This window comes from Paramisgurnus dabryanus, chromosome 10, assembly GCF_030506205.2.
Source record: "Paramisgurnus dabryanus chromosome 10, PD_genome_1.1, whole genome shotgun sequence".
NCBI classification, from domain to species: Eukaryota; Metazoa; Chordata; class Actinopteri; order Cypriniformes; family Cobitidae; genus Paramisgurnus; species Paramisgurnus dabryanus.
This window is the reverse complement of record NC_133346.1, coordinates 2,224,977-2,237,168: the sequence shown is the minus strand read 5'-3', so window position 1 is coordinate 2,237,168 and position 12,192 is coordinate 2,224,977. Positions and strand designations below refer to the sequence as shown.

Here is a 12,192-nt window from a genome sequence, read left to right as displayed (position 1 = left end):
GCATAGAGACACGTCTGCACTGTTTCTGTCTGTACTGTATGGTGCTGCGCACATTTTGTGTTTAAAACCACACAGAAAATGTTTCTGCAGTGACTCCTTTTCAAAGCGCTCTTGCGATTGCCATCTGGTAGCGTCTCCATGCATTATTCTTCTTTTAGTGATCTCCTTAACTCTTTCCCCACCATTGACGAGTTATCTCTTTAATTAAAAGAAAACACTTCCCTGCCAATGATGCTTCCCTGATGAGTTTTTACGGTAATCTATAATTGCGCTATTATCCACTAGGTGGCACTCTTAACCAATTTATGTAAACTGAATCATCAACACAGAAAACCCAGTGTATGTTTTGATAATCGTTCTGAATTTGATCTCTAACAAAATACCTTTACAAAAATGCAATTAATCATAAAAAATATGAATTAAATGATTATTATTTTTGCTCAAAATGTTGTGTTTTTGATGAAACCTACCCAAATTTGAGAGGTGATAAAAGAACAAATGAAGATAGGATGAAACGGGGTTTTTTCCGTTTGTGTGTTTGTTTGGAATTTCCTATCAACATCTTGTTGTTAGGAATAAAAAAAAAAGGCTGGCAGGGAATGAGCTTAAATGAGTCACCTTTCCTGCCTTTCCAGAGTACAATGGTATTTGTTTTTTCGAATAAATCCTTTTTTGCTTCTCAATTTGCATGCATTTATTTTTAGTCACAAATGCGACCTGTAAAATTGAAAAAAACACACTCAAATGAGTAATTATGTAGCTATACAATATGCAATGAATACACTGCAAAAAATGATTTTCAATTAGTATTTTTGTCTTGTTTTCAGTAAAAATATTTATAATTCTTAAATTAAGATGCTTTTTTTGATGAGCAATGCGACCCGAGAAAATAAGTCTAGTTTTTAGACCAAAAATATCAAATTTAAGTGATTTTGTGCATAAAACAAGCAAAAAAATCTGCCAATGGGGTAAGCAAAAAAAAATCTTGAAAATTTTTCTTAAACACTAAATTCAAGAAAAAATTGCTTACCCCATTGGCAGAGTTTTTTGCTTGTTTTATGCACAAAATTACTTACATTTGTATAAAATCTAGATTTATTTTCTTATCATCATTTTGCTCATCAAGAAAAAACATCTTATTTTAAGAATTTTTTTATATTTTTATTGAAAACAAGACAAAAATACAAAAAAGTCAAAAGACAACCCTAAAGTCAAAAAATCGTCTAAAGGAACTGGTCTTGCATACCCCCATAAAACTGTTCATTGCACTTCTGAGTATAAATATGCAAAGTCATATTAAACGCAGAAAAAGAGCAAAGTAGCATCCATGCCCTACTGTATTACTGAAGCTGAGTCCTGAAATATTGCATTCATCATAAAGTTCATGAAAACGTGCTTCAAGTCCAGAAACTCAGTCTTAACTAACAGCTGGAAGAGGTCTTGCACAGGAAAGATAATTGCTCATATTGCCGACAGTTGCCGCTATCACAATTCCTGTTCTTTCCGTGCAGTGCACAGGGTCTTCAAAGGTGGCATATTGCACCCAACCGAGTGGAAAAGATTGCTGGCGGCCTCCCAGTCAAGCTCTAAATTATCCTTTAATGAGTGGGGATGAGAAGAGAGCTCAGTTGAGAAGCCATCGCACCTTTAGTGACTAATGGCGGACCCGGCCGCTCGCAGCCTTTCATATGTGTACAATAATGATCTTTGTTTCAAGCATTGCTTTAAATTCACACTGAGATCTTCTGATGTCTCTCTCTCTTTCTCTCTCTCTCTGCTCCTCCAAACCTGTCAGCGTCTTCACCAAATTACATGTCAGCTCAACACTGCAGCAGCAAGTCTCTCCAAGCATTTCAAAGCGCCTCCACGCGAGAGGTGAGAACCCTTCAGCTTCCACTCGGTCCATGTGGCGTTGCCTGCAGCCCTGCTGCGGTATGTGACAGTATTGGGGCGCGTGTTGAGATGCTCTCCCCGCAGGGCATGCACACGCACGCGGGGAACCGCTGCACTCGCTGCCTCTAATGCGACCGCATCCATCAGGGTATATTTAGGAGGCTGGAGACTTTCACAGCAACACGAGGACCGCTGCACGACCAACACATTTATACAGATTTTAGCTGGCAGTTTCTGTGCCATTGGTGCATTTTAGGCACCGCTACAACATCGTCGACCACGAAACATCTCTGCAACCACAAATGCCACCTTAGCTGAGCTTTGGAAAGGAACACAATACAGTCAACATCTTAATTGTTACGGTACATCATTAAACATGCGCCTGACACACCCGTGTGTACTGTTTTATTCCTCTGCACTCCGTCAAACTGTTTCTAAACGCCAAACACGTTTCTATGCGTGACCTCGAACCCTCTCTCATTCTCTCTCGTCTTAATTTAATGTTTTTCGTGTCGAAGCGTTGCAGTAAATAAGACGTCTGAAGCAGACATCCGAGCGGACTGCAGATTTGTTATGCTGTTACGTGCATTATGCTGTGGTTATGGAGATCGATCGATTCTGCTGTGACCTGTAATGGTGTGAGACCCAGAAGGACACAGCTAACATCTCACATGTCCTTCAGCAAATTACCCAACATCCATCTCAGATGATCACAGGTGAACAGCATTGTGATGCTCGAGCCTTATAAACCCTATGCATTGGAAACCTATAGTGAAATTTTTCTTGATGCATGACAGTCAACAACGAACAGGGTTCCCACACCTTAGTTAACTTCAAATTCAAGGACCTTTTAAGGACTTTCCAGGTCCAATACCGTCAAATTCAAGGACTAAATGTGGGGACACATTTCAAGTGAGAGCAAGGTTACATTGTGTTACCTTTTAAGATACATTGTAACAGTTCCCTTTTGAGGGAATTCGCGCTGCGTCACTGCGGTGACACTTTGGGGACGCCTCCAAGTGTGTCTGAATGTGTATATCAAATTCAACCAATGGTGAGGCTTAACAACAAAGACACGGTGATGCGGGAGCCAGGAAGTATATCGCTATTTGAAATATTGCCAAAGACGGCGTTACGGGGATGCAGGAAGTATAGCAAGGGAGACGCAGCGTCTCGTTCCCTTCTCAGGGAACAACAGTTACATACGTAACCCGAGACGTTTTCATGTGTCAAACACAACTATGCAAAAAAGCCTTTTGGTATGAATCAACATTCGCATACAGAAGATATAAGCATTTAAAGCGAACAGTTTAGCATGTGTGCTTAAAAAGTCTAGAAGTTTATAATATTATCCTACACTACACAGGGAATAATATGGATTTTTCCAGAAAACTTCTAGCATAAAATAGATTTAAGCACTTTCAATGACCTGTTTCTATATATGTATATGTTCAAAAACTTCCCAGGGCCTTGAATTTTTTTTCCGGCCAGATTCACAAACTTTCAAGGATTTCAAGGACCCGTGGGAACGAAGGGCAAACCAAGTTGCAAAAAAGTGCAAAACTCTTTGTTGCTGGTCTCCCATTGGGACAAGTTGCCCCATCTTGGTTTGTGCCAAGGACTCAAAGTATGGAGAGAAAACTCAAGGACTATTAAGAAGATGTGACGTGCATGATCAAATGTTTACCTGCTGTAGTACGAGTCGACTCCAAGAGCCTCGCGGGCATTAGCGATGTGCTGCTCCAGAGATGATCCACCACAGCTGCTACCCGTGGGGGCGGCACATCCACCGGCCTCCTGAAAATCTGATGCCCCGCCATCCGACGCGCCCTCGCCCAAGTACACCTCATGAAACTTCAGGATACCTGAGAGATAGAATAATAGTAGAAAATAATATAGCAACTATAGCAACACTAAATGTTTTTAGTGCAATGGCCTTATTCGAAGCAGAATGTCAACCTGAGCACATTGCATCATGGGATACACTGTATACTAACTCACTGTATATGGAAAACTGCCATAGTGTGCATGATATACAAACTGCATGCTACATGCTATTGTTTTAAGCATACAAAATATAAGAACACATGTGATATATCTGTTTGTAAATGAATCTTTGTAGCGCTGCTGTAATGATCAAATGTAAAATCCACTGAATGCTTTAAAGGTTTGGATAGCACAGAGACTTCAGAATGAAGCGAATGCTTTCTCACACTCGAGAGCTTCAGTGATTTAGACGTCCAGTGTGTGAGTTGTGTAATAATGAAGTCAGAATGATGTAAAGAAACATTTAAGAGTCAAAGATAAGGATCAATCGGATTCACATCTGATTGTTTGTTTCAGTCTGACTTTGTGTTAGAAGTGTTAATGGGAGGGTTTACGAAATATACAAATAGAAAACTATACAAATAAGTGTGTATTATTTGTGTGCTGTGTGTGTGAGTGTGTGTTCATCTGTGTGTGACTATAAGGGTCAGTATTTTATATGTGCAAATCTGGATATGTATCTGTGTGTTGTGCATGTTTTTATGGTTGTGTGTGTTTAATATGTTTGTTGTGTGAGTTTTTGTCGGTGTATATGGTTGTGTGTGTTAAATATGTGTGTTGGTGATCATGTATGTGTTTGTTGTGAGTGTTTTATGTGTGTGCGTGTGTGTGTTGTATGGCTTTATGTGTGTGTTTCAAGTGTGCATATGTGGTTGTGTGTATGTGTGTGTATGTGATTGTGTATTTTTTTGTTGTGTGCGTTTTATCTGTGGTATGGCATCTGTTCATGTGTGCGCGTATGTGGTTGTGTGTGTTGTTGAGTTTTTGTCGGTGTGTATATGGTTGTGTGTGTTTAATATGTGTGTTGGTGATCTTGTATGTTTTTGTGGTGCGTGTTCTATGTGTGTGTGTTTGTGTGTTGTGGTGTGTGGCTTTATGTGTGTGTTTCAAGTGTGCATATGCGGTTGTGTATGTGTGTTTAATATCTTTGTGTGTGTGTATGTGATTGTGTATTTTGCAGGTTTTTTATGTGTGTGTGTTGCAAGTGTGCATATGTGTGGTATGGCATGCGTTCGTGTGTGCGCGTATGTGGTTGTGTGTGTTTTTGAGTTTTTGTCTGTGTGTATATGGTTGTGTGTGTTTAATATGTGTGTGTTGGTGATCATGTATGTTTTTGTGGTGCATGTTTTATGTGTGTGTGTTGTGGTGTGTGGCTTTATTCGTGTGTTTCAAGTGTGCATGTGGTTGTGTATGTGTGTGTGTTTAATATGTGTGTGTATGTATGTGATTGTGTATTTTTTTGTTGTGTGCGTTTTATGTGTGTGTGTTGCAAGTGTGCGTATGTGTGGTACGTCATGCATGTGTGCACGTATGTGGTGCGTGTTTTTGTGTTTTTTGTCTGTGTTTGTGTATATGGTTGTGTGTGTTAAATGTGGGGTGGATTGGGCGGGCAGGTGGTTTTGTTTTGCTTTGCTAATTCAGATTTTTAGCAGCTTCACCAAACAGCAAGCAGTATGATTGAAGTGTGTGTTGTTGTGTGGGTTTTATGTCCGTGTTTGTGTGTGTGTGTGTGTGTGTGTGTTGGCAGGAGTGATACAGCAGGGGACAGAAGGTGTGCGGCACACAACAGCATGAAACACATCCATGAACTGAGCGGATGTCTGTGTTTGTGTGTGACAGTCTGCTGTATTTTTTTTTTGTTCAGATTAAATGATTGTCTCATGTGGCAAAACCCAGATTTGATCAAATAATTGTTTCATTCATGTGTGTGTTTATGCCAAATCTGTGTGTTTTGGGTCACTCTAAAAAAAAAACAATGCCTTCTGTGTCCCTCATCAACATACAGCATCTGCACATTCATCATTTATTTAATGTGATATGACTTATAATATCTCAACTATATATATACTACATGTATGATACTACTACATAGTATACAATAGTAATTATCATAGTGGTGTTCATTTTTGCATACAATTAGCATAGTAAACATTCAAATAAAAAAACAATAAAAGTCATCTTTGTGTATATAAGGGTAAAATCTTGACTTTACCAATCTATTGTAGTTCAGAAAGCAGTCAGTTTTATGTAATGATGGGATACAGAATACACAAGCATACAGTAATAATAACTCTTATTGATCTGTTGTGTATGCCGAGTGTTGGGCTGTGTTTAAACAGACAGACATCATCTCAGCAGGTCTCTCATCTCAAGTGTTCAGCTGTGTTTTTCTGACACCTTCATCACTCCATCAATTCTTTCATTTGCTCAGTCTGATGGTGATAACCGCCCAACTCTATACACACAGTATTAAACACCAATGTAGTAGACACAACCTAGTGAAGCACACGCTTAGTGGGTGTTCACACAAACAGTATGTGTGTCTGCCATCCATCTGCAGTGCCTTTTATTTGTTTGTCTATGTACATTATGAGTTAGGAGAGTAGATGAGACTAGCTGGGTTTCCATCACCCAGATTTTATGCAATTTTTTTCAGAAACACAAAATTTCGAATAAAAATCTCAAAAATGTTTTTTATGCTCGCTTGAGGTGATTATAGACTAAAAAGAGTAAATGCGAATAATGTGAGATGGAAATGCATTTGCCGAATATATTCTGACGTAGCGAACATTAAACCAACGAGACTGATCGTATAGCTGTATCAGCTAATGTTGTCTTTACCATATAAGGAGGTCAACGTCGTCGCAATGCCCTTGCTGTTAGTGCCTGCATCAAAAACTCTGCATTTCTTTTTCTGTGCACAGCATTCAGTTTGGCAATTACAAGTTGCACTGCTAGTAAATTAATAACTTGCGTAACTAAATGCAGTCCATTCCATTTTCTAAGCGTGCCTCGTTAAATTTACTGTTGGTTACCAATACCACAGTTATGTGCATAAACAACTTGATGGAAACGCACCTAATTCGCATTTCTTTGTTTTTATTTTTTTTGCGAATTTGAAAAGATTCACATCACGTTTGGATGGAAAACCCATCACTGTCTTGCAGTTCACATTTCACGTCTAAAACTGCACGGAAAACGCGACCGTCGGTTGGATTTGTCACATGACCTGTGGTGCGCTGTGGCATTCTGAAAAGTTCAAATGTTTTTAACTCAATGCGTTGCAGACGCGCCTGGAAAAACGAGCGCTTCGCACCATGCGCGCGTCGCAACCGCGTCGCTTCCAATATGAGCACACATACTGCGCGCCTACATTTCAAATAACAAACTTGAGTGCACAAAAGACGCGAAATGTGAATCGCCCCTAATGCTACGTACACACCAACAGGCGGACATCGACTGCCAGCCTTTTCAGCTGACTGCCAGCTTTTTTCAGCTGAGTGCTTTGGTTACTTTGATACATCTGCTTTGTTTATCAGTCATTGACCAATGCGCCGGTTGGTTGTTGTGATGTTTATCCAGACCCTCCTCCACTGTGATTGGACGGCCGTGTGAGAACTGACATTGATGAGCTGAGCGTTCCCCTCAAAGTGTTTTTGAACTCTCGTCGTTCAGCGGCGAGCGTGGAAAAATTGCTGAGTGCCGGCTTTTACCGCCGAAAAAAAATGCCAGCTGCTGGCTTTTTTGATAAAGTCCCGCGCTTCTATTGAAAAAAATAGAAAACATACGCCGGCCTCTGGCGTAAAAGCTTTGGTGTACACACCGCTAAAAGTTACAAATACTTATAAACATAGATAACCGATAATAAAGCAGGGGGCGGGGCAAGTGTCTTATTAGAAACTGTTAAACTGAGCAGAAAACTGAATATCCTGAATTATACAAGAAACAAACACAAAATCGTATTCCTAAATATTTTTTCTTACCGGAGCCCGGTGCCAGCAGCCAGCTGTACAGGTAACCCGCAGCCAGAGAGAAGTAAAGAACCAGGGAGCGCTGCCCGTTCACAGTGTCCAGAATGTGTTCGACGGTCACGGGGGTGTAGGGGTCCGAATCCTGTTGACCCGTCTGTCTTTCCACAAGTAGGTCGGCAAAGGCCCGAGTGCGTCCACGCTCCGCCACCGCAAGAGCTTCATCATGGTGACCTGTGTGAAAGTAAAGAGGCTTCAGAAACACATAAACATAGCGTGATCTTAAACATCAATCTCATAACCCCTACTCCTTACCAACAGATCTTTGAATACTTTATGTATTTGGATAGATATGTGAATTATGTAAACCTCTCGTGTTCCACTAACACTCAATATATCATGTCTGTATGCTTATTTATTTGGAAAGTATTTACCACAAACTAAATCCCTTCAAGATGACACAAAACCCTCCAATGGATTTATGTTGTGATACATTTTTATTTACACACATTTGTACCTAAAGGGCCCATATAAGTACCTCCAAGGCTTTACTTGAATTGTACAAAGGTTATGGGTTTGAACCTAGGGAACACAAGTTGACAAAAATGTATACTTTGTAATGCACTCCAAGTGGCTTTGGAAAAAAGCGTTTGCCAAATGCATAAATAAATAGGATCTTTTAAAAGCATACTGCCCCCAGTGAAACCCTTTGTACCATTTGTTCAGAGTAATGTAGCGTAATTTAATAATGTAAGCATGGAGAGGCATATTTATACCGAGGCTGACAAGGACCCGCTGGAGAGCCTGGTACGAGGAGGTCTGCAGGTCAAAGAGGGAGAGCTTGTAATCGGTGCTGTGCTGGGCTTCATGACGGATGGTCTCGAACAGAGCGGAGGCGCGGTACAGCTGCAAGGCAAAGAGATTTTGTGTTACTCGCACACGTGTTTATAATCACGCGCTGACATCAACAGCGTCAGACTGCCATGTGTGTTATCACGCGACATGACGACTAATGAGAGCTGAATGTTTATCTGCAGTACTTGCATATAAACAGAGGAGGGCAGCAGATGTCTACATTTTAATATCGTGATGTGTATCAAGCACTACGGCTCAACAGTGGAAGTGAGATTTCCTATTATTTCACTTAAAACACACCTGTCTCTGTGAGCCCTACATGCTCAGGTTTGTTGAGCATGCATGTAAGTCTATTTTAAAATTAGCAAACATTTATGCAACTGTTTTTACAGTATGCACATTTTAAGTATGCATACTGGACTGTTACTAAATAACAAACCTTTTTTATTTCAAGGATGATAGTTGGACACACATGCAATGCAATGAGATCATGTATATAGAAAAGTGTACTTTTAAATGTTTATTGTTTCATACTACATACTTATTTTAAAAAAGGCAGTATACGGTATATTCACTCATCTAAAGGATTATTAGGAACACCATACTAATACTGTGTTTGACCCTTCAGAACTGCCTTAATTTTACATGGCATTGATTCAACAAGGTGCTGAAAGCATTCTTTAGAAATGTTGGCCATATTGATAGGATAGCATCTTGCAGTTGATGGAGATTTATGGGATGCACATCCAGGGCACAAAGCTCCCCTTCCACCACATCCCAAAGATGCTCTATTGGGTTGAGATCTGGTGACTGTGGGGGCCATTTTAGTACAGTGAACTCATTGTCATGTTCAAGAAACCAATCCTGCTGGAAGTAACCATCGGAGGATGGTGGTCATAAAGGGATGGACATGGTCAGAAACAATGCTCAGGTAGGCCGTGGCATTTAAATGATTCCCAATTGGCACTAAAGGGCCTAATGTGTGCCAAGAAAACATCCCCCACACCATTACACCATTGCATTAATGACAAATTGAACAGATGTTCCTAATAATCCTTTAGGTGAGTGTATAGCACATTATACCACAGAGCTGTTGAATGCTGTATTCTGATTGGTTCAGAAATGTTCCATGGGTATGCATTATTTTTCGATAACCGCACACCTAACTTGTCAAATGTCTTAAAAATAGGCACCAGAGCAATGTTTGTGGTAACCGTGGTATAAGAGGAATAATTGACGATTATTCCATTGAATTATTTGAAAATAACGCACGCTTCATGTCGTGAGGCATTACCACCTTGGGTGTGCATTATTTTCTTATAATTCAATGGCATGTCGTCAATTATTCCTTACTTATTTTCATTTTGATGATGGTAACACAACTATGCATCTTCATCTAACTTTGTTTTCCCATTCAGACGACAGAAAGGATAAAGCACTCATCTATCACACATGATTTAGGCGTGTAGTAATGAACATGCTAATACGTTTCAGAAAGAACACAAAGCCGCAGTCATGCTTGAGCCTAAAACTGTATGATGTCTGAGGCGGAGAGACTGTGTGTCGTGTCATTAAGCGCAGCCGGTCTGGTTCTTGTTAAGCGATGGGAATCGAAAGTGTTTTTGGGGGGAGTTTGTGTGTGGTATGACTGACGTGGTATTTCTGACTAATAATAACCTTTATTTCAGCACGACAGTGTCGGTATACATCTGTCTGAGATGTCAGAGATATCTGCATGTGTGTCATGTGATGCACTTCCCCTTTAAGAAGGCTAAACTCGCTTTTAAGTCCACTATAGGGCACTATCTAGTGTTTGGAACGTACACAAATATGAAAAAGGGTATGTATTACTGACAACAGACGTTAGAGAGTGTTTATATATTTTTATGCTGTGTGTCTTTTCTGTGTGTATATGATGTGTGTGTGTATCGGTCCAGTGGTATGCAGTGTTTCTCAAGGGTTCGGCTGCAGAGCTCTTCATCAGCATACAGCAAGGCCAGCCTGCAATCAATTAACAGCGGAATGCATTACGCACACACGCACACACACGCACACACAAACACACACACGCGCGCGCACACACACACACACACACACACACACACACCTTCTGCGTGTAAATGCGTAGTGTGTAAATGCATCAGAACCGTCTACACATCACACAATCTGAGAGAGGAAGAATAGTAGCCATAAACGGCTACTATTACTACACAACGCGCGCGCGCACACACACACGCACGCACACACACACACACGCACGCACGCACACACACACACACACACACACACACACACACACACACACACACACACACACACACACACACACACACACACACACACACAGTGTGCTATCAGCTGACTTTGGAGAATCAAACTCCACTCAAGTATGCAAAAATGATGTGACTGCTTGGTTAATGCATTTCAAGTATGCAATGCCATATTCAATACTCCTTAATGCATGATCAAGTAGTGTTATGTTTGATCATTAAGTGTACTTGTTTTTTTTATTAGCGCCTGCTAGGTTTATTTTTTGTTTTGTCTGAACAGTATTGTCTGTATTATGTGTATAAGTTCTGCAGTATTTCATCATGGTCAGTATTTCATTACATCCATATCCTAACTTAAATCTTAGCTAAAACCAACCTTCAGTCAGAGGTCAACAGGAGCCTGAACAGATATAAACAGCTGATCTATTGCTCAGTGTGTAGAGTGTTGGGTTGGCAGTGCAAAAGGTTGTGAGTTTGATTCCCAGAGAACACAATGAAGGATCTGACTGGGCGTTCACAACAGACGCGGTAGAGGCGGCAAGTGCGGGTGATTTACATGTTAAGTCAATGCAAAGACGCGATTAGGCATCCTGCGGTGAGGTAGGCGTGGCGCAAATGGTGCGGTAAGCACGGAAGGTGTGGCGCGGATGCCGTATTCCATGCCAATTGAGCGTTGCCGCAGGAAACACGCGAGCTGAAAAATCTGAACTTCGGCGGATTTCCGTGCCGCGTTAACCAATCAGGACCTTGCTGTAGTAGTGACGTGATTACAGGAAGCGAGCAGAGTCTCAGCAGAGTCGCAGAAGCCCCTTCAATGATGCAAATTTCTTGGTGAATGTCTCGAATTACTAGAATTTTAGCGAAAGCCGTGCGAATGAATCGAGTAAACACAAAATTTTCAAGCGTCCAACTACTTGCGCTTTTGCAGCCTCTACCGCAGCTGGTGTGAACGCACAATTAGGATTTAGGTTTCTTAACTCTTTCCCTGCCATAGACAAGTTATCTTGTCAATTAAGAGAAAACATTTCCCTGCCAATGGCGCTTTCCTGATGAGTTTTTACTGTAATCTGAAATTCCACAATTATCCACTAGATGGCGCTCTTACACAATATATAAAAAACTTTAGCAAAAACTCATTTATTTAAATGTAAACTCTGTGTATGTTTTGATAATCGTTCTAAATCTGATCTCTAACAAAATTTCTTCACAAAAATTCAATTATTTCAGCTTTTTGCTTAAAATTTGGTATTTTTGAAGGAACCTATCCAAATTTAAGAGGTTATAAAAAGAGAACAAATGAATATTTTTTTCACATTTTGTTTGTTTGTTTGAACACATAGGGTGTGTTCTTTCATTTGACATATTTGTATGTTTATATA

The 12,192-nt window shown here is 40.4% G+C and overlaps 1 protein-coding gene across 3 annotated transcripts in view; it reads right to left on the bottom strand.

Annotated features, from left to right (window-relative positions):
- The window catches only part of ttc28 (tetratricopeptide repeat domain 28), a 296,324-nt gene that overhangs the window by 19,656 nt on the left and 264,476 nt on the right, over positions 1–12,192 (bottom strand). For all 3 annotated transcript variants that reach the window (XM_065263595.1, XM_065263601.1, XM_065263606.1), the window contains 3 exons: positions 8,465–8,594; positions 7,704–7,922; positions 3,581–3,758 (listed from right to left, as the gene is read on the bottom strand). In XM_065263595.1, the coding sequence (XP_065119667.1) occupies positions 3,581–3,758; positions 7,704–7,922; positions 8,465–8,594 (527 nt within the window). The remainder of the gene's footprint in view (positions 1–3,580; positions 3,759–7,703; positions 7,923–8,464; positions 8,595–12,192) is intronic.